The following is a 22,722-nucleotide window of genomic DNA, read 5'->3' on the forward strand; positions in this document are numbered from 1 at the left end:
TTACCTTGTGACCGACAGTATGACCAACGCTAGGACCGTATGACCGTAGACTGCCAAGGGCAGATTACAGTGTATTTTGAGAAATACAAGTCTTCCGTACGTGGAGGTATGGTGAGCTTGGTCGGTATGGTAATATGGCATTGGTATGCCTTAAAAACTAAACAATCGCCAACCATGTTTCTAAAGCATACGTGTAAAAATCCACTGTCAAACAGATGTTAGCGAAATTACGTGTGTACTGCTTTAAGGCCCCGCCTGCATTGTAGAGAGGCCATGGAGCAGAAGGGAGAACTTCACACAAATGTTTTTTGTTGTTTTTTCAGATATAGTCTTACAATTTGGCATGGGTATACTATGGAATCTCCTCTTAATAGCCATATTCGACAGCTGAGCCTACGTATTTTGGATGCTATGTAAGGACCCCTAATAATACTAACGATTAGAATAGGGTTCCTAAGGTTTTCGTAGGACACCTAATAATTCTCTTTACTGGCGCCGCCATTTTGTTTTAGAGTCGTACGTTCAGCCTCACTGAACTCGGTATACTCTCAGATTCCCGAGTGGGACCAACCAAAAGGGGGCGCAAAAAAGCTGGGAGGTTTACACCTCACGACTAGTACGGGTGGGCGTACCATACAAATAGATCGCATCATAAGCTAGAGCCCATTGGCTGAAACCGAACAACGTCTTTAACAATACCAGCTGTCAATCATCCGCGTGCGTCACTTCCGGTGTCAGGCTGGTCGATCTGCTCTCCGCTAACAAGGGTCACAATAACACGGGTTAAACATAATAACAAGGGTTAAACACAACACCGGTGGAACCCTAACATAACAGAACCATATGACAACACAAGACATGTCCAGGCTGTGAACGACGGACACTTCAGCGGAGGTTCGCTTCTCGAGGTAAGAAACGACGAGCTTGCTGCTAGCTTAGCCGTTAGCATTCTGCTTCTACGCCTCCCGGCGCCTGATTCCTCCACCATGTCTCTGGGCCTTCATACATGTTTCTGATTCATCAACCATGTCTTTGGGCATTCATACATGTTTCTGATTCCTCCACCATGTGTCTGGCCTTTAATAAATGTTTCTGGTTCCTCCATGTCTCTGGGCCTTGGTTCTTCATGCGTGTGTGTTGATGGTAGTCTTAGTGCGGTGTATTCCTTATCGAGTAGTCTATAATGCTACATGTTTATTGTGGGTGGATGATTACTCTTTGTGTGACCGGGCACACACAATAGGTCACTTATTCACACTTCAGAGTATGAGCACAGTACACACTACCAGAACCATTGCTACACACATACGCAGTAGGTAGTCCCATGTCCGCACAAAGGGGCCTCAATAAGGGCTGGTTCCCAGTGAACCTCATACGACTGAATTACAGACTGTAGTTCAGCACCCAGCCCTGGTCTAGTTCCCAGTACACTGTGTGGTTCACCAGCCCTGGTCTGGTCCCAGTACACTGTGGTTCACCACCCAGCCCTGGTCTGGTTCCCAGTACACTGTGTGGTTCACCAGCCCTGGTCTGGTCCCAGTACACTGTTGTTCACCAGCCCTGGTCTGGTCCCAGTACACTGTGGTTCACCCGACCTGGTCTGGTTCCCAGTACACTGTGTGGTTCACCAGCCCTGGTCTGGTCCCAGTACACTGTGTGGTTCACCAGCCAGCTATCGCCTGTTTCCCAGTACACCGTGTTGGTCCCAGTACACCGTGTTGGTCCCAGTACACCGTGTTGGTCCCAGTACACCGTGTTGTTCCCATTACAACGTGTGGCTCACCACCCAGCTATCGCCTGTTTCCCAGTACACCGTGTTGGTTGCAGTACACTGTGTTGGTCCCAGTACACTGTGTTGTTCCCAGTACACAGTGTGGCTCACCACCCAGCTATGGCCTGTTTCCCAGTACACCATGTGGGTCCCAGTACACTGTGTTGTTCCCAGTACACTGTGTGGGTCACCACCCAGCTATGGCCTGTTCCCCAGTACATTGTGTGGTTCCCAGTGCACCTTATCGTTCACCACCCGTCCCTGATCTGGTAGTAATGTGTTTAGCGTGGAGCGCAGTGATTGTCAGGAACCCCCATGTCACCTCTGGACCCTTGGGGTTTGACGAGGTGCCCTTCTCCTGGGAGTCACTGACCCCCTAGCCACCATCGTAAGCTAAGATTTCAATATAAACACACCAAGATAGTTACTGCACAACGCTAATGTGGTTTGATTCACGTCAGCACTAAAGGTGACACTTGCCGTGTAAACCCATCTCTTCTCCTCTGCCTACCCCTAGATCCCTCACTAACCCTAGCCCCATCAACTCTTACTTTTTTCATGTTTATCTATTGTTGTGCCCCTATGTAAAGCGCTTTGAGTGTGAGAACAGCGCTATATAAATTGAATCTATTATTAAACAATAGCCTACATTCAATGTCCTCTTTCGTTGGTGGCTCTAGCAGTATACTGAAGCCCTACTGGTCCAGAGGCTCTAGCAGTATACTGAAGCCCTACTGGTCCAGAGGCTCTAGCAGTATACTGAAGCCCTACTGGTCTAGAGGCTCTAGCAGTATCCTGAAGCCCTACTGGTCCAGAGGCTCTAGAAGTATACTGAAGCCCTACTGGTCTAGAGGCTCTAGCAGTATCCTGAAGCCCTACTGGTCTAGAGGCTCTAGCAGTATACTGAAGCCCTACTGGTCCAGAGGCTCTAGCAGTATACTGAAGCCCTACTGGTCTAGAGGCTCTAGCAGTATACTGAAGCCCTACTGGTCTAGAGGCTCTAGCAGTATACTGAAGCCCTACTGATCCAGAGGCTCTAGCAGTATACTGAAGCCCTACTGGTCCAGAGGCTCTAGCAGTATACTGAAGCCCTACTGGTCTAGAGGCTCTAGCAGTATACTGAAGCCCTACTGGTCCAGAGACTCTAGCAGTATACTGAAGCCCTACTGGTCCAGAGGCTCTAGCAGTATACTGAAGCCCTACTGGTCTAGAGGCTCGAGCTGTATACTGAAGCCCTACTGGTCTAGAGGCTCTAGCAGTATACTGAAGCCCTACTGGTCTAGAGGAGAGGCACACGGCACCAGGGATTGATGGACAATGAACATTCACCCCAGAGGAACCCACCCTATGGTTCTCCCCGGCCACACAGGTTGCCTCTGAACCGTAGTGTGAGACAGGAGAGGTCTATGATACTAGCCTACCAACCAAACCACTTCGCCAAATCAGTTTACTATTGTTTCATTTCCTAGACTCTTATTGACGAGTTGCTGTGAGTTTGTTCAGGAGCGTGTCTGGGGGCATCTGGATGCACACAGCTACACTCTGGACGTTGGGGATGGGAGTTAAGAACCCTAACAACTTGGTTGTTCTCCAATCAATGGGTGAAGTCTTGAAGGTCATCAGTGACGGTCTGTAGGGCAGGTCCCTGTATTCTGTAAGTTTCTGGCCCTGTCGTTGCCGTAGGATGGTCTACAGCCTTCCTTTACTCCGCTGTCATCACACCTAGAGGAACTGCACTGTGAGAACTCTGGGCCTGCTGGCCATGACTCGTCTCTCGCCGCCAAGAAGGACTTCCCTATTACGGGAACTAGGAAGTGTTTCATGAAGAGGAGCTGACTGACACTAACACAGGAACACTTGAGTGTGGAGTCCGGCGAGGACGGGTCCTTCAGGATTACACGTCCTTCAGGTGTGATGGATTAAGACGCCGGTGGACGCATTATCGTCATGACAACAAACGAAACCAAAGCCCCTCATGTGCTGCAGAATGCGATCACCACTCCTGGCTCTGGTGGAGGAGTGTGGTGGTGGAGGGAGGAGGAGTGTGGAGGGAGGAGGAGTGTGGAGGGAGGAGGAGTGTGGTGGTGGAGGTGGTGGAGTGTGGTGGTGGAGGTGGTGGAGTGTGGTGGAGGTGGTGGAGTGTGGTGGTGGTGGAGGAGTGTGGTGGTGGTGGAGGGGTGTGGAGGGAGGAGGAGTGTGGTGGTGGTGGAGGAGTGTGGTGGTGGTGGAGGAGTGTGGTGGTGGTGGTGGAGGAGTGTGGTAGTGTGGTGGTGGTGGTGGAGGAGTGTGGTGGTGGTGGTGGAGGAGTGTGGTGGTGGTGGTGGAGGAGTGTGGTGGTGGAGGAGGAGTGTGGTGGTGGTGGAGGAGTGTGGTGGTGGTGGAGGAGTGTGGTGGTGGAGGAGGAGTGTGGTGGTGGTGGAGGAGTGTGGTGGTGGTGGAGGGGTGTGGAGGGAGGAGGAGTGTGGTGGTGGTGGAGGAGTGTGGTGGTGTGGAGGAGTGTGGTGGTGGTGGAGGAGTGTGGTGGTGGTGGAGGGTGGACGAGTGTGGTGGTGGTGGTGGTGGTGGAGGAGTGTGGAGGAGGAGGAGTGTGTTGGAGTGTGGTGGTGGTGGAGTGTGGAGGAGGAGGAGTGTGTTGGAGTGTGGTGGTGGTGGAGTGTGGAGGAGGAGGAGTGTGTTGGAGGTGGAGTGTGTTGGAGGTGGAGTGTGTTGGAGTGTGGAGGAGGAGGAGTGTGGAGGAGGTGGAGTGTGGAGGAGGAGGAGTGTGTTGGAGGTGGAGTATGGAGGAGGTGGAGTGTGGAGGAGGTGGAGTGTGGAGGAGGTGGAGTGTGTTGGAGTGTGGAGGAGGAGGAGTGTGTTGGAGGAGGAGTGTGGAGTTTTGCAGCCTGCTGCCTTGCGGTCCCATCGGGGGGGTACAGGTTGAATGGGAGCTGTCTGTTGGGTAGGGATCGACCGATATATCGGTCGGCCGATATTCGCGGTTTTTACGTGTATCGGTATCGGCCGATACGCGGCAGATTTTCGCCTATTTATTTATTTATTTTTATTTTTTTTTTTTACTTGTTCTACCTCACCTGTTTTTAATATTTGTTAAATATTGTTCATCTACTTGTTCTTACTTGTTCTACTTCACCTGTTTTTACTATTTGTTAAATATAGTTTTTTATATTGAAGTTCAATAAATGTTCCTATAAAAAAAAAATCGGCTCAAGAAAATCGGTATCGGCTAAGGCTGAGGAAAAAATATCGGTATCGTATCGGCCCTAAAAAATCGGTATCGGTCGATCCCTAGCTGGGGGTAAACGATTATTTATTAAACGATTAATCGGGCGATTATGAGCCGACACGCGCAGTCGCGCACACGCACGGCTACGCAACCTGAGCTGGATGACGTATAGTCCATGCGACGACCACGGACATAATAAAGGCGACGAGCCTTCTTTCCCATTAAACGGTAAACATATATCCAAATAAGCAACAGACTCGGCAAAGTGCGAACTGTGTTCTCTGTGTTGTTGTCCATTGTCCTCATCGGAGCGTTGCTACAGCTCTACTGTCGGGTCTCCCCAGGACGCTGGTCTGAATGGAGCCCCTATAGGCTCACTGTCGCAGAGGGGCAGGGCTACAGCTCTACTGTTGGGTCTCCCCAGGACGCTGGTCTGAATGGAGCCCTTATAGGCTCACTGTCGCAGAGGGGCGGGGCTACAGCTCTACTGTTGGGTCTCCCCAGGACGCTGGTCTGAATGGAGCCCTTATAGGCTCACTGTCGCACCTCCACCATGGGCAAAGAGGGGCGGGGCTACAGCTCTACTGTCGGGTCTCCCCAGGACGCTGGTCTGAATGGAGCCCTTATAGGCTCACTGTCACACCTCCACCATGGGCAAAGAGGGGCGGGGCTTCCTGAAAGCCTCCTGGGCGGGGGGGCTTGACGTGAACTCCTCCCCACCCCCCGCTCTGTGTCCACCTGCTCTGCTGGGTTAGGGTTAACTAACCCAGTGAACCGCTCTGCTGTTTCACTGGGTTAGTCATGGCAGACATTGGAAAGTCTTCTGACTGGTCTGTACACGTCATCCTGTCTGCCCTGTGATTGGCCAGCAGTTCCTCTCCATCCTGCTTTGGCCTAATTTGATTGGTCCCCTGCAGAGCTCCAGGATGTCGAAGCGGCGGTCGTCATCGGAGCGGGGGGGCGGCGAGACGTCAGCCAGGGCAGGAAAACTCCTGTGTTCTGGGATCGCCGGGGGCAACGCCAAGAAGGCTGGGCCCTTCGTGCTCGGTAAGAACTCCCAAACAAAGAAGATCTCCCTTTACCTGGAGAGAGACACTCTAGACAGGTAGACAGACACTCATCCAGTCAATAAGGTCCTTTCTAGAGAGACGCACTCTAGACAGGTAGACACACTCATCCAGTCAATAAGGTCTCTATCTAGAGACAGACACTCATCCAGTCAATAAGGTCTCTATCTAGAGAGAGACACTCATCCAGTCAATAAGGTCTAGAGAGATATCTAGAGAGAGACGCACTCTAGAGAGAGACACACTAGAGAGACACTCATCCAGTCAATAAGGTCTCTATCTAGAGAGAGACACTCATCCAGTCAATAAGGTCTCTATCTAGAGAGAGTCACTCATCCAGTCAATAAGGTCTCTATCTAGAGAGACACTCATCCAGTCAATAAGGTCTCTATCTAGAGAGACACTCATCCAGTCAATAAGGTCTCTATCTAGAGAGAGACACTCATCCAGTCAATAAGGTCTCTATCTAGAGACACTCATCCAGTCAATAAGGTCTATCTAGAGAGAGACACTCATCCAGTCAATAAGGTCTCTATCTAGAGAGAGTCACTCATCCAGTCAATAAGGTCTCTATCTAGAGAGAGACACTCATCCAGTCAATAAGGTCTCTATCTAGAGAGACACTCATCCAGTCAATAAGGTCTATCTAGAGAGAGACACTCATCCAGTCAATAAGGTCTCTATCTAGAGAGACACTCATCCAGTCAATAAGGTCTCTATCTAGAGAGACACTCATCCAGTCAATAAGGTCTCTATCTAGAGAGACACTCATCCAGTCAATAAGGTCTCTATCTAGAGAGACACTCATCCAGTCAATAAGGTCTCTATCTAGAGAGACACTCATCCAGTCAATAAGGTCTCTATCTAGAGAGAGTCACTCATCCAGTCAATAAGGTCTCTATCTAGAGCAGGGATGCCAGGGTTACGGCCCGCGGGCCGGACACGGCCCGACTGTATGTCACATCCGGCCCGCGGGTGATAAAGAGAGAATATAATGTATTTTTTTTTTTTTGGAATCCGTCAGTTGGTCCATTACTGCTGCTGGTCTGTTATGATTCAATAACTGTTCATCCCCCATTCTCCATTCCATTTCGAAACGTGTTTAGAAAACGCGCTTGTTTCATTAAAATGTATTCATCAATTAAGGCCGCCACCAGGGGGCGCCCCCAACACTTTTGCCGCCCCCAACGCATTTGCCGCCCTAGGCGATTGCCTAGTTCACCTGGGCAAGCCTTCAATAAATAAAATAAGAGTAATTAACAGTTTACACTTGTGTTATTCATAGGGAATGTGTTTTGTTGGCACCTAGTCTATTTTGTTGCATTTCTCATTTATAAATGTAGGCTACTTGCATGGATAGGAAAATGTTAAGTTCTTAGAGGGGAGCTGTCTCCTGCTTTAGGCTATGTAATTGTAGGCCTCATTGTGAGGCTATTTTGGGGCCAATGCAATTTATTTTTGATGTCTAGGCCTTCAAGCATAATTTAAAATAGCCTACCTATCCATGTGTTGAGGCAGTGTTTGGCCTTTTCAGTCCGAAAGTGTAATCCGGCCCCCTGAGGTCTCTCTTGAAAAAAATCTGGCCCCCTGACCAATTTCACCCTGTCATCCCTGATCTAGAGGGAGACACTCATCCAGTCCAGTTATTTTGTAGAGAGGGTTAGGGTTAGCTAACCCTAACCCTTTGTAGAGAGGGGGGGGGGGCAGACTGACACTAGGTGCGTTGGTTGACCTGCTGTCTCCTTCAGGCCCTCGCTTGGGGAACTCCCCGGTGCCCAGCATCGTGCAGTGCCTCGCCCGCAAGGACGGAACGGACGACTTCTACCAGCTGAAGGTAAGGCCTGACGCCAGGACCTCCACCTCCACCGCTGGGAGAGGGCAGCAGATACGGGAGGGCTCAGCTACTACAGCTCAGGAGTAACAGGAAGTAACAACCAGGATCCTGTCTCCTAGAGGCTCTGTGGCTCGGGAGACGAGGGACTGTTTCTCTGAGTATGAAGGGTTAAGGTTAACCCTTCATAATCAGAAAGGGTTAGGGTTAACCCTTCATAATCAGAGAATCAGTTAGGGTTAACCCTAACTGATTCTCTGATTATGTAGGATCATGTTTTTAATGTACTGTTGGGTTAGGGTTAGGGCTAACCCTAACCCAAACTGTTTCTCTGATTTATGTAGGGTCATGTTTTTAATGTAGTGTAGGGTTAGGGCTAAACCTAACCCTGGGTTAGGGCTAAACCTAAACCTGGGTTAGGGCTAACCCTAACCAAACTGTTTCTCTGATAATGTAGGGTCATGTTTTTAATGTAGTGTAGGGTTAGGGCTAAACCTAACCCTGGGTTAGGGCTAACCCTAACCCAAACTGTTTCTCTGATTATGAAGGATCATGTTTTTAATGTATTGTTGGGTTAGTGCTGCAACAACGAATCGATAAAAATCGATTACTAAAAGCGTTGGCAACGAATTTGGTCATCGATTCGTTGAGTCGCGCGATTAATACGTCACTCGTAGGCGCGGCACTGTTTACAGCCAGCCGCCGACAGGTTGGTTCATGCACGCCCACAGCGAGCTTCAGTGTGAGCGACCAAAGCTTGTATTTTGGTCTTATCTTAACACTGGACTGTAGGCCTATATACAAGTGTTGTACCTTCAGTGTCTTTGGGTTAAAAAAACTCCTTCAACTCAGTATCCGTCTAGTCCAACCGAAAACCCTGTCAGCTGCAGCAGACGGTGGGCAGACGGGCTCGGAGTCGGCATCAACAGAAAAGAAAGTCCCGTCAGTTAAAATAGTAATCAGGTGTTTAAATCCATGTTAAAATCGGCAGGATATAGAGCTAGTTAGCTTAAAAAATAGTAGCGTACAGTGGCAAATGTGATGTGTTCAGGTCGACTCAGTAATATAGTTGTGTTCAAATGCAACACAAAAAAAAAGAAATTTGAGATTTTTGCGAGAACATAAAATAGATAATAAAGATGGAATTATGACCTGTTTAACGTCCTATCTTGAGCTATGATCATCTTATCAGCAATTAAATCAATAATACAATATTTTAATAAAATAATAGAAAAGTATTAGTGGTATCAATAAAGACTTGGATCGTTAAGGAGTCTCAAATTGTATCAATATCAATAAAAAACAAAGATCTCCTGTCATCTGAGAGAAATTAATATGATTTAATTTATTTTTAACCGTTAGTATTTACTGATTAAAGATCTTATCGGTTAACCATGGACAACCCTTGTGTATGTGTGTGTGCGTGTCATCCTACATTGTATGGTTTTTTGTTACGGTTAGGGCTAACTAACTGTTTCTCAGATTATGAAGGATCATGTTTTTAATGTAGTGTTTAATTCCTGCATCTCCTGCCACAGTTAGGGCCTCCACTCATTCACTCTATCGCCTTCAATAAACAGGGTTAGGGTTACCCTAACACGGCTAAATATGACCCAGGCGTCCAAGAGGGATGGTGTTGACCGGAGACAAAGCCAATCACAGAACCAGATTTTAATAAAAAAAAACATACTTTGTACTGTTTTGTTTGATTTCACATTTGAGGAAGGAAGGAAGATATTTTTTGTGTTGTGAAACCATTATTATGGTTTCACAACACGCTCATTGTGTGTTTGTGCGTGTGTGTCTGTGTCTTTCTTTCTAGCTCTGGCTTAACATTTTTTTTCGCAAAACTATTTTGTTACACCTCCATAATTCAACAGAATCCGGATTATCTCATAATGACATTCAGGTTATCTCATGGAATGATACATTAAGATGCCAGGTCGACATAAGTGTGATACGAGTTTATGGGTATCAGGTTTACCTCACACCCTTTTTAGTTGAGTCTGGTCGTGACCTTTGACCCCATAGATCCTAACCCTGGAGGAGCGCTGCGACCCGGCCGCGGAGAACCAGGAGGAGAGACAGGGGAAGATGCTGCTCCACACGGAGTACTCCCTGCTGTCGCTGCTGCACGGGCAGGACGGGGTGGTGCACCATCACGGCCTCTTTCAGGTACCCTCTCACCCTCTGACTGGACTCACCCTCTGACTGGACTCACCCTCTGACTGGACTCACCCTCTGACTGGACTCACCCTCTGACTGGACTCACCCTCTGACTGGACTCACCCTCTGACTGGACTCACCCTCTGACTGGACTCACCCTCTGACTGGAGGATGAACTCAACCTCTGACTCTCTGACTGGAGAGTGGACTCACCTTCTGACTGGAGAGTGGACTCACCCTCTGACTGGAGAGTGGACTCACCCTCTGACTGGAGAGTGGACTCACCCTCTGACTCTCTGACTGGAGAGTGAACTCACCCTCTGACTGGAGAGTGGACTCACCCTCTGACTGGAGAGCGGACTCACCCTCTGACTCTCTGACTGGAGAGTGAACTCACCCTCTGACTGGAGAGTGGACTCACCCTCTGACTGGACTCACCCTCTGACTGGAGAGTGGACTCACCCTCTGACTCTCTGACTGGAGAGTGAACTCACCCTCTGACTGGAGAGTGGACTCACCCTCTGACTGGACTCACCCTCTGACTGGACTCACCCTCTGACTGGACTCACCCTCTGACTGAACTCACCCTCTGACTGGAGGATGAACTCAACCTCTGACTCTCTGACTGGAGAGTGGACTCACCTTCTGACTGGAGAGTGGACTCACCCTCTGACTGGAGAGTGGACTCACCCTCTGACTGGAGAGTGGACTCACCCTCTGACTGGAGAGTGGACTCACCCTCTGACTGGAGAGTGGACTCACCCTCTGACTGGAGAGTGGACTCACCCTCTGACTGGAGAGTGGACTCACCCTCTGACTGGAGAGTGGACTCACCCTCTGACTGGAGAGTGGACTCACCCTCTGACTGGAGAGTGGACTCACCCTCTGACTCTCTGACTGGAGAGTGAACTCACCCTCTGACTGGAGAGTGGACTCACCCTCTGACTGGAGATTGGACTCACCCTCTCACTCTCTGACTAGAGAGTGGACTCACCCTCTGACTGGAGAGTGGACTCACCCTCTGACTCTGACTGGACAGTGGACTCACCCTCTGACTGGAGAATGGACTCACCCTCTGACTCTCTGACTGGAGAATGGACCCACCCTCTGACTCTCTGACTGGAGAATGGACTCACCCTCTGACTCTCTGACTGGAGAGTGGACTCACCCTCTCACTCTGAATGGAGTGGACTCACCCTCTCACTCTGAATGGAGAGTGGACTCACTCTCTGACTGGAGAGTGGACTCACCCTCTCACTCTGAATGGAGAGTGGACTCACCCTCTGACTGGGTAGTGGACTCACTCTCTGACTGGAGAGTGGACTCACCCTCTGACTGGAGAGTGGACTCACCCTCTGACTGGAGAGCGGACTCACCCTCTGAATGGAGAGTGAACTCACCCTCTCACTCTGAATGGAGAGTGGACTCACTCTCTGACTGGAGAGTGGACTCACCCTCTCACTCTGAATGGAGAGTGGACTCACTCTCTGACTGGAGAGTGAACTCACCCTCTGACTGGAGAGTGGACTCACCCTCTGACTGGACTCACCCTCTGACCGGAGGGTGGACTCACCCTCTGACTGGAGATTGGACTCACCCTCTCACTCTGACTGGACAGTGGACTCACCCTCTGACTGGAGATTGGACTCTCACTCTGACTAGAGAGTGGACTCACCCTCTCACTCTGAATGGAGTGGACTCACCCTCTCACTCTGAATGGAGAGTGGACTCACTCTCTGACTGGAGAGTGGACTCACCCTCTCACTCTGAATGGAGAGTGGACTCACCCTCTGACTGGGTAGTGGACTCACCCTCTGACTCTCTGACTGGAGAGTGGACTCACCCTCTGACTGGAGAGTGGACTCACCCTCTGACTGGAGAGCGGACTCACCCTCTGAATGGAGAGTGAACTCACCCTCTCACTCTGAATGGAGAGTGGACTCACTCTCTGACTGGAGAGTGGACTCACCCTCTCACTCTGAATGGAGAGTGGACTCACTCTCTGACTGGAGAGTGAACTCACCCTCTGACTGGAGAGTGGACTCACCCTCTGACTGGACTCACCCTCTGACCGGAGGGTGGACTCACCCTCTGACTGGAGATTGGACTCACCCTCTCACTCTGACTGGATAGTGGACTCACCCTCTGACTGGAGATTGGACTCTCACTCTGACTAGAGAGTGGACTCACCCTCTCACTCTGACTGGACAGTGGACTCACCCTCTGACTGGAGAATGGATTCACCCTCTGACTGTCTGACTGGAGAGTGGACTCACCCTCTGGCTGGAGAGTGGACTCACCCGCTCACTCTGAATGGAGAGTGGACTCACCCTCTGACTGGAGAGTGGACTCACCCTCTGACTGGAGAGTTGACTCACCCTCTCACTCTCTGACTGGAGAGTTGACTCACCCTCTGGAGAGTGGACTCACCCTCTCACTCTGAATGGAGAGTGGACTCACCCTCTCACCCTCTGACTGGAGAGTGGACTCACCCTCTCACCCTCTGACTGGAGAGTTGTCTCACTCTCTGACTGGAGAGTTGACTCACCCTCTCACTCTCTGACTGGAGAGTTGACTCACCCTCTCACCCTCTGGAGAGTGGACTCACCCTCTGACTGGAGAGTGGACTCACTCTCTGACTGGAGATTGGACTCACCCTCTCACTCTGAATGGAAAGTGGACTCGCCCTCTGACTGGAGTGTGGACTCACCCTCTGACTGGAGAGTGGACTCACCCTCTGAATGGAGAGTGGACTCACCCTCTCACCCTCTGACTGGAGAGTGGACTCACCCTCTGACTGGAGAGTGGACTCACCCTCTCACCCTCTGAATGGAAAGTGGACTCGCCCTCTTCTTTCCAAAATACTGGCGTAGACCCATGTACCTTGGTGGACTGGTTTATAGCTGAGGTATCGGGTTATTATGGTCTGGGACTCCAGTGGACTGGTTTATAGCTGAGGTATCGGGTTATTATGGTCTGGGACTCCAGTGGACTGGTTTATAGCTGAGGTATCAGGTTATTATGGTCTGGGACTCTAGTGGATAGTGATGATGGAGAACCCTCCTCTGGGCACTGGTAGATGAAACCCAACCTGTGAAGATGATCTAGGGCTGGTTGAAGGTATTCAAACCCACCTCCTTTAGTGCCTTTTGGGGGCCAGTCCTGGGGGATGAGCCTGGCCTTCTTCACTCACGTTTGCATCGTGAAATCATTGAGTTAGTTGATGGTTGATGGTTTAGTTTTCAAATTAATATCCTTAGGGAAATGATTACTAACTTATTGGCAACCAGGTTTAGAATGAGGAGCGGCGAGGGGAGCTAGACAGACAGGGTTAGGGCTAGGGTGAGGGTTGAGGGGAGCTAGACGGACAGGGTTAGGGTTGAGGGGAGTTAGATGGACAGGGTTAGGGTTAGGGATGAGGGGAGCTAGACGGACAGGGTTAGGGTTGAGGGGAGTTAGATGGACAGGGTTAGGGTTAGGGATGAGGGGAGCTAGACAGACAGGGTTAGGGTTGAGGGGAGCTAGACAGACAGGGTTAGGGCTAGGGTTTGGGTTGAGGGGAGCTAGACAGACGGTGAGTCTGCTCATAACCTCTCTTAAGAACGCTGCGGGCCACCTGGACCCCCAGATGCTCCCAGAAGCCTTTAGAGTCTCCAGGCTCAGGCGGACTGCTTGTCTGTTCAGGATCGGGCGTACGAGGGCCTGGAGCAGTCTGAGGCCACCAGGGGGCGTAAGCTGAAGAAGAGGATCTGTCTGGTACTCGACTGTCTCTGTGCCCACGACTTCAGCGACAAGACGGCGGACCTCATCAACCTGCAGCACTACGTCATCAAGGAGAAGAGGCTGAGCGAGCGCGAAGCCATCGTCATCTTCTACGACGTGGTGCGCGTGGTGGAGGCCCTGCACAAGGTGGGACGACTTAGCCTAACTTATCTGACACTCACCGCTACACAAGCTACCAGAGTACTGGGTGAATCCCTTTAGGTCACCTACTGGTTGAAATGGCAAAATAGTAGTTTGATAGCATGCATCATGCTAGGCTGTTGGCCCTGTGCTAGGGCATTAGCATCTTGCTAGGCTGTTGGCCAGCATCATGAGTGTTCATAACGAGGTGTTCCATTGTGGTGCCTTTGTTGTTCCAAGTGACTCACAGGGCATGAAGATACCACTCCTAGTATGACCAACCATGTCTCTCTGTCTGTCTCTTACTCTGTCCCTCTCTCCTCTGTGTTTGTCTTTCCTGTGTCTCTGTCTGTCTGTTCTGTCTCTGTCTCCAGAAGAACATTGTCCACAGAGACCTGAAGCTGGGCAACATGGTGCTGAATAAACGGTGAGTTTAGGTGTGCGTTTGCGTCCGTCCGTCTGTCCGTAGGCCTGAGTCACACATTCTCCTCCTTCCAGTGCCGTAGTTCAGGGCTTGGGTTGGGGCCTGGCCTGCATCCACAGACAGACCTCAACCCAAACAGGAAGTCCTTTATTCTCGCAAGCGGTTAGCGCACTGCCTGGGCTAACTAGCTGGTCTATATTAAAGAAGAGCCAGCTAACTAATATGGCTTTGTTCGTATTGGTCCAGTAGCTGTGAGCGTATTGTGTGTGTGTTTGCAGAACCCACCGGATCACCATCACTAACTTCTGTCTGGGGAAACACCTGGTTAGCGAGGACGACCTGCTCAAGGACCAGAGAGGAAGTCCCGCCTACATCAGCCCCGACGTCCTCAGTGGTGAGGCACTCCGTCACTCACACACCAGATCGTTACCAGTTGTTATCTGTCTCATCTGTTACTGGTGTTAGGGTTAGGGTTACTGGTGTTTTATGGACCTCATGTTCTGAATGGAACAACTAGGCTAACTAACACTAACCCCTGTATGGAACAACTAGGGCAGGGGTGTCAAACTCATTATAGCTCAGGGGCCACATGGAGGATAATCTATTCCCAAGTGGGCCGGACCGGTAAAAATATGGCATAATTAAGTAAAATTAAACATGCTGTGAGCACACCAAACACAGGTTTCCCATTTACTTCCGTGGAAAAAAAGGACGATGACCATTTTCCTTGGAAAACTCTGCACTCTGTGTCCACTTTTCATCTTTTTGACAGACATTTTGGGGCAATGAGAGTGCCAAAGCGCAAAATGTTGGAAGTATAAGGCAGAACGACAAGGTAGCTCCGGGCTAGCTGCACTACCTGTTTATACTTGCTCCCTGCTCAGCCCCGGTATAAAGTTTGCTTGCTTAACATAATTGCTATTGCGACTTTTAGTGGACACATTAAGAACAGCAGTTTCTTTCAATGAAAAATAGCAGATCATTTTACGTTACATTCCAAAGTGACTTCCAGTTACACACAATTGTCCAGTAGTTCAATGTACAACAAATTAATCAGTGCCAGTCAATGCAATCCATGTAATGCTAGGAAGGATTTATATTAAAAAAAATAATATTTTTTTTATAATTATTATTTTTTTTTTACAATACTGTACTTCACAAAATCATCTTGCGGGCCGGATTAAACCCGTTCGCGGGCCTGATCCGGCCCGCGGGCCGTACGTTTGACACCCCTGAACTAGGGTAACTAACACTAACCCCTGTATGGAACAACTAGGGTAACTAACACTAACCCCTGTATGGAACAACTAGGGTAACTAACACTAACCCCTGTATGGAACAACTAGGGTAACTAACACCTCACACTGATGTTCCTCAGTGTGAGGCTCTGTTCCTCAGTGTGAGGCTCTGTTCCTCAGTGTGAGGCTCTGTTCCTCAGTGTGAGGCTCTGTTCCTCAGTGTGAGGCTCTGTTCCTCAGTGTGAGGCTCTGTTCCTCAGTGTGAGGCTCTGTTCCTCAGTGTGTGAGGCTCTGTTCCTCAGTGTGTGAGGCTCTGTTCCTCAGTGTGAGGGGCTCTGTTCCCCAGTGTGAGGGGCTCTGTTCCCCAGTGTGAGGGGCTCTGTTCCCCAGTGTGAGGGGCTCTGTTCCCCAGTGTGAGGGGCTCTGTTCCCCAGTGTGAGGGGCTCTGTTCCCCAGTGTGAGGGGCTCTGTTCCCCAGAGTGTGAGGCTCTGTTCCTCAGTGTGAGGCTCTATTCCTCAGTGTGAGGGGCTCTGTTCCCCAGTGTGAGGCTCTGCTCCCCAGTGTGACACCTGGGGGTGTAGAGTCTCTAGTCCGTGTGGTGTTTAGTCTCATGGTGGTGGTTAGTGTCTCACCCTAACCCTGAGGTGGTGTTCTCCTCTCCTAGGGCGTCCGTACCGGGGTAAGCCCAGCGATATGTGGGCCCTGGGCGTGGTTCTGTTCACCATGCTGTACGGCCAGTTCCCCTTCTATGACTCCATCCCCCAGGAGCTCTTCAGGAAGATCAAGGCTGCAGAGTACACCATCCCTGAGTGAGTACTATATATACCGCTGCACAGTACACCATCCCTGAGTGAGTACTATATATACCGCTGCAGAGTACACCATCCCTGAGTGAGTACTAGTACTATATATACTGCTGCAGAGTAATATGAAGTATGAACGTTTGACCCTTTTTATGACCAATAGGGTAGCAGATTGTCCCCATGACTCAGAGCCACAGCCCAGTGGGCTGGAACTAATCCACCAAGCACCACCACACACTGTCTATCCCCTGACTGTGCTCCTCTCCCCCCTGTCTATCCCAGGGACGGGCGTGTCTCTGAGAACACGGTGGCTCTGATCCGGAAGCTGCTGGTTCTGGACCCCCAGCAGAGGCTGAGTGCTGCCGAGGTTCTGGAGGCGCTCAGCTCCATCATAGCCTCGTGGTCAGTACTCTCTAACCCTCAGCTCCATCATAGCCTCCTGGTCAGTACTCTCTAACCCTCAGCTCCATCATAGCCTCGTGGTCAGTACTCTCTAACCCTCAGCTCCATCATAGCCTCGTGGTCAGTACTCTCTAACCCTCAGCTCCATCATAGCCTCGTGGTCAGTACTCTCTAACCCTCAGCTCCATCATAGCCTCGTGGTCAGTACTCTCTAACCCTCAGCTCCATCATAGCCTCGTGGTCAGTACTCTCTAACCCTCAGCTCCATCATAGCCTCGTGGTCAGTACTCTCTAACCCTCAGCTCCATCATAGCCTCCTGGTCAGTACTCTCTAACCCTCAGCTCCATCATAGCCTCGTGGTCAGTACTCTCTAACCCTCAGCTCCATCATAGCCTCGTGGTCAGTACTCTCTAACCCTCAGCTCCATCATAGCCTCCTGGTCAGTACTCTCTAACCCTCAGCTCCATCATAGCCTCGTGGTCAGTACTCTCTGACCCTCAGCTCCATCATAGCCTCCTGGTCAGTACTCTCTAACCCTCAGCTCCATCATAGCCTCGTGGTCAGTACTCTCTAACCCTCAGCTCCATCATAGCCTCGTGGTCAGTACTCTCTAACCCTCAGCTCCATCATAGCCTCGTGGTCAGTACTCTCTAACCCTCAGCTCCATCATAGCCTCCTGGTCAGTACTCTCTAACCCTCAGCTCCATCATAGCCTCGTGGTCAGTACTCTCTAACCCTCAGCTCCATCATAGCCTCCTGGTCAGTACTCTCTAACCCTCAGCTCCATCATAGCCTCGTGGTCAGTACTCTCTAACCCATAGCCTCGTGGTCAGTACTCTCTAACCCTCAGCTCCATCATAGCCTCGTGGTCAGTACTCTCTAACCCTCAGCTCCATCATAGCCTCGTGGTCAGTACTCTCTAACCCTCAGCTCCATCATAGCCTCGTGGTCAGTACTCTCCAACCCTCAGCTCCATCATAGCCTCGTGGTCAGTACTCTCTAACCCTCAGCTCCATCATAGCCTCGTGGTCAGTACTCTCTAACCCTCAGCTCCATCATAGCCTCGTGGTCAGTACTCTCTAACCCTCAGCTCCATCATAGCCTCGTGGTCAGTACTCTCTAACCCTCAGCTCCATCATAGCAGCGTGGTCAGTACTCTCTAACCCTCAGCTCTATCATAGCCTCCCACCACCTAACCCTAGATGGATGATGATGGTGTTATCCGAAGGTGATGTTTGTTCATGCGTTTCCAGGCAGTCAGTGTCGTCCCTGGGCGCCCCTCTCCAGGTGGTCCCGGACATCGATGACCAGGTCAGCCCCCCTGAACACCTACAGGAGGTAAGATACCGCTACCTAACTCTACTTAACTTAAGTCTGCTACGCTGTGGACAACCTCAGCTTAAGTTAAGGCCACGGTCCACATCACTGTTTAATGTGTCCTAGTGTCCACACCACTGACTCCACATCGCCCCCTGCAGGCCACGGTCCACATCACTGTTTAATGTGTCCTAGTGTCCACACCACTGACTCCACATCGCCCCCTGCAGGCCACGGTCCACATCACTGTTTAATGTGTCCTAGTGTCCACACCACTGACTCCACATCGCCCCCTGCAGGCCACGGTCCACATCACTGTTTAATGTGTCCTAGTGTCCACACCACTGACTCCACATCGCCCCCTGCAGGCCACGGTCCACATCACTGTTTAATGTGTCCTAGTGTCCACACCACTGACTCCACATCGCCCCCTGCAGGCCACGGTCCACATCACTGTTTAATGTGTCCTAGTGTCCACACCACTGACTCCACATCGCCCCCTGCAGGCCACGGTCCACATCACTGTTTAATGTGTCCTAGTGTCCACACCACTGACTCCACATCGCCCCCTGCAGGCCACGGTCCACATCACTGTTTAATGTGTCCTAGTGTCCACACCACTGACTCCACATCGCCCCCTGCAGGCCAAGGTCTCTGAGGAGGCGTCGCAGTACGAGTTTGAGAACTACATGCGGCAGCAGCTGCTGCTGGCCGAGGAGAAGCACTCTCTGCACGAGGCCAAGAGCTTCCTGTCCCAGAGGCACTACGGCAGCACCCCTCCTGTCAGGAGACTGGGGCTGGACGCCCAGCCCGTCAGCCCTCTGGACGCCGCCCTGCTGGCCCAGCGCTTCCTACGGAAGTAGCCCCAACCTCTCCGACCCCACCTCCACCCACCGGGCGGCACCACAACCAAGCGCTGACGGACCGGCCGGGATCGGACTGGAGCAAACCGGGGGGCGGTGCACGCCTGTGGGCGTGGCTAAAGACCTTGTGGAAAGACAGAGGACCCTGACTGGTGGTTCCAGGATGTGATGTAGCAGCGAGCGGCCTCACCCTTTACTCCCTACCCCAGCTGTCCAATCATATTGCCTCAAGTCGGATTACATGATCACAGACGTCCCTCCTTACCTCTAGTACTCTGTCAGTCCTCCCTGACCCCTCCCTGTTAACTAAGGCTTTGAATCAATCTACCTCTCTATGAACGCCAGCCTTACTGCTCTGCAGAGGCTGGGTTGGCCTGGCAACCAGAATAAGCTCCTCCCTACCCCCCATCCGTATTATGAATAAGTAGCATTTTAACGGCCCTTTTGAAGACCTTAACTACGCCACACATTAGCTTCCCGGGTCCTCATCACCTCACCCCAGCGGTTACCATGGAAACCTGTTTGAGCATCCAGGCAGCTAGCCGCGGGCGGAGCAGAGCGGTTCTGTTCTCCAGCCAAAGCTCCGCCTCCACGCCACTGAGGAAGACGCACAGACGGTTTTACTTCTTTTTTTAAGTATATAAATATATATCGCCAAAAATCATGTCTTAAAAGAACCCGACACACGAGCCAAGGAAGGGATTGTGTGCTAGTGTGAAGTCGTCATTCAGAACGGACGGCTTCAGGTGCTGATCCTTCAGCTACGTCGGCTGAGGTGATGATCCTTCAGCTACGTCGGCTGAGGTGATGATCCTTCAGCTACGTCAGCTGAGGTGACGAGTCCTTCAGCTACGTCAGCTGAGATGATGAGTCCTTCAGCTACGTCACCTGAGGTGATGAGTCCATCAGCTACGTCAGCTGAGGTGATGAGTCCTTCATCTACGTCAGCTGAGGTGATGAGTCCTTCATCTACGTCAGCTGAGGTGATGAGTCCTTCAGCTACGTCAGCTGAGGTGATGATCCTTCAGCTACGTCAGGCCTCCCACTGTGAACCGACACAGGTCCTCCTTCACAGACTACAGCATTTATCTCGATTATTTTTTCCTGTTTTCTTTTGGAAGCCATCTTGCTTCCCGTCATCAGGGACAGGATCTGGGAGAGGCGCCGTGAAGAGGCAGCAAAACCATCTACAGTCACCAGATAAGCTTCATCTGATGTTGGCAGGCAGGTGTTTATCGTGCTCTCTGCGTTACTGAAGGGTTTGTACCGAGTGTCACTGCCCGTTGTAGGTCTCCTGTATGATCTCTAAACCGATGGCATGCAAAGTTTCCAAAATGTAATTTCTACTTTCCTCGAAGTTTAATTATTTATTAATTTTTGTAGAATCCCTTTCTCCTGTAGTTTTGGATCCTACCATCTTTTCTCTCTGCTTTTGCCCAGTGGTGATTTGAGTAAGTCTTTAAAGAGACATAAAATCTTTTTCTATTTTGCAGTCTTTTCACTATCTGCTTACAGCGCTGTTTTAATTTAATTTTTTCCCTACCAAAATGTTTTTTCTTGCCATGTTGCCACACTGTGGTTGAATTTTAAGCTACACTAATAATGAGACTGACTTTAAATAGTTATATTTTTTACAGAAAAACAAGCGAATAATATCCACTTATTATCATTATTATTATTATTATTAGTTGGGGTGAATGGTTGTGCTGAGGCTGACATCTCTCCTGGCCAGTATGTAAATAAGGTCAACTCTCACTGTCAGCAGTACCGCTATTTCCTAAAGTCTGGACCACACAGGCCTGTCAGCCACACATGGACATCCACTAAATGCTTGTGTTATGAAAGCCTTTTTTTGTGTCCTGTCAATGTGAATTGTGTGGGTATAGAGCAGTATTGTAGTTGCGTAGAAACAAATGTTTTTCGAGCATTGTAGCTCCTGAATGCTAACTGAGTTATCGTGGAATGTCAGTCACCGTTTTTCATTCGGCCGGTCGACTACTAAAGCTCTGAAGACTCAAGAGTTCCCTGCTGGGAAGGATTCAACTGTTGCCCAGTAAGTGTTTGACATTGTATCACAACCCCACATTTATTGTTTCTTTTTCTACACATTTGTTGGTAGACCGCAACTTGCTGTGGATCTGAGGCATGGCATTAGTGTGAGTTTCAAGGTCTTGTAAAACCAACTAAGTGACTGTTGCATGTAATCTGGAAAGGCTACGGCAAACGGTGTGAATTAGGAAAGGATTCAAACCTTTTGTGACCTTGGGAACGAGGTCTTCCCGCCATGGAGGCGTGGTGATTGTGAAGTCTGAACACGCATCCCCCCCCCCCCCCGAACTCTGGCATGGAGAAACAAAATAAACTGGGTAATTGTACAGATGGAAGAAAACATGTTTGTATAAAAGACATATTTTTGTACTACATCAAATCTCTCATGCATGTCAGCAATAAACTTTGATATTCAAAATATGTAGTTTTTTTATTGGCTGTGTAAGATGTGTATGGATATGTAAGACATAACCTATTTTATCCAACCTCATTCAGATCCTTTAGATGACAAAACCTATCTATCCTCATTCAGATCCTTTTAGATGACAAAACCTATCCTCATTCAGTTCCTTTAGATGACAAAACCTATGTATCCTCATTCAGAAAGGGTTGGCGTCCCTCATGGTCACAGGAAAGACGTATCTTCTACTTAAACATCACGGTAAAACGGTTAGCCCAAACCTATCCGCTTAAAGTGTGGTCCAAATGGCACATTTAAAGATAAGGGAGTCATGGCGCCCCCTAGTCTAAACTCTTGTTCCTGGGCCTGACTGGGAAGCCCAAACAGTTCTGTTTAAAATACCGGGACAGTGCAATGATAAATATCAATGATCTCACAATAGACCAAAGTATTAAAAGATAGAATGCTTCACGAATGTGCGTTTCACCAGCTCCTCAGTTTCACGATCTGAAGGTCGTGAGGTAAAGCCTCACACAGGGCACTGTTTAACAAATCACGGAGAATCACACTTTGTGAAGACGTTTTGGTTCCCTGAATTACCAGATCCGATACCAGTTGGCTATTAACAAAAGATGGATCAATAATTTTGACGGTACGACTAACTTTTAATTATGATTCCTAATTAATTGATTTGCTTGGGGTCACCAGAAGTGTATACACACAATTTCGATTATTTCCCCTGTAGTGACTACATTATGGGTTCGTGTTCCCCTCTTACTGTGAGTGGGAGGGAACCGGCTATGAGTCACGGGGTCAAGGGGGACTGTTTAGGCGGTTGCACGAGGACTTGGGAGACGAGAGGCCCTCTGCACGCATGGAGAGGATGCTAAACCTGCTCGGTACAGAAGACCCCATGATCCTCTTCACGGAGCTGTTTATGCGCACACTGCCAGCTCTGGTCAGGATGGCGCTGGCTAACACCACCATCGTTGGAACCCGCGCCCTGGCCAGGGAGGCGGACCGGTTCGTCTTGGCCATGCCTCAACGGTCCCCTGACCTGCTTGCTCCCGCCGCTGCCCCGCCACCGGACCGTCGCAGGAGAGCGAAGGACGACGTCAGACCCTCTGGCCAGCAGGGTAATGTTGCGGACCATTGTTTCTACCTCGCCAATTTTGGCACCAAGGCCAAACGGTGCCGCTCGCCCCGCTCCTTTGGACCGACGGGAAACGGCAGGGCCGGTGCTCAGTAGTTGCCCTGAGCGCT

The 22,722-nt window shown here is 50.2% G+C and overlaps 1 protein-coding gene across 4 annotated transcripts; it reads left to right on the plus strand.

Moving 5' to 3' along the window:
• Window positions 1–561: 561 nt before the first annotated feature.
• On the plus strand, window positions 562–21,477 carry stk40 (serine/threonine kinase 40). Of its 4 annotated transcripts, none has more exons than XR_009526374.1 (12): window positions 562–908; window positions 5,912–6,041; window positions 7,810–7,895; window positions 9,924–10,067; window positions 13,743–13,967; window positions 14,336–14,388; window positions 14,664–14,779; window positions 16,289–16,433; window positions 16,710–16,829; window positions 18,084–18,168; window positions 18,792–19,933; window positions 19,964–21,477. XR_009526374.1 is itself a non-coding variant. In XM_060055321.1 (11 exons), the coding sequence occupies exons 2-11, from the start codon at window positions 5,921–5,923 to the stop codon at window positions 19,008–19,010; spliced, it is 1,314 nt and encodes a 437-aa protein (XP_059911304.1). In that variant the 5' UTR covers window positions 562–908; window positions 5,912–5,920; the 3' UTR covers window positions 19,011–21,477. The 4 variants fall into 4 exon arrangements, 1 of the variants encoding a protein (XP_059911304.1); XR_009526375.1 differs by having other exon boundaries at window positions 19,994–21,477; XR_009526373.1 differs by having other exon boundaries at window positions 18,792–19,756; window positions 19,815–21,477.
• Window positions 21,478–22,722: the final 1,245 nt, after the last annotated feature.

The sequence above is a fragment of the Gadus macrocephalus genome, chromosome 6 (genome assembly GCF_031168955.1).
Source record: "Gadus macrocephalus chromosome 6, ASM3116895v1".
NCBI lineage: Eukaryota > Metazoa > Chordata > Actinopteri > Gadiformes > Gadidae > Gadus > Gadus macrocephalus.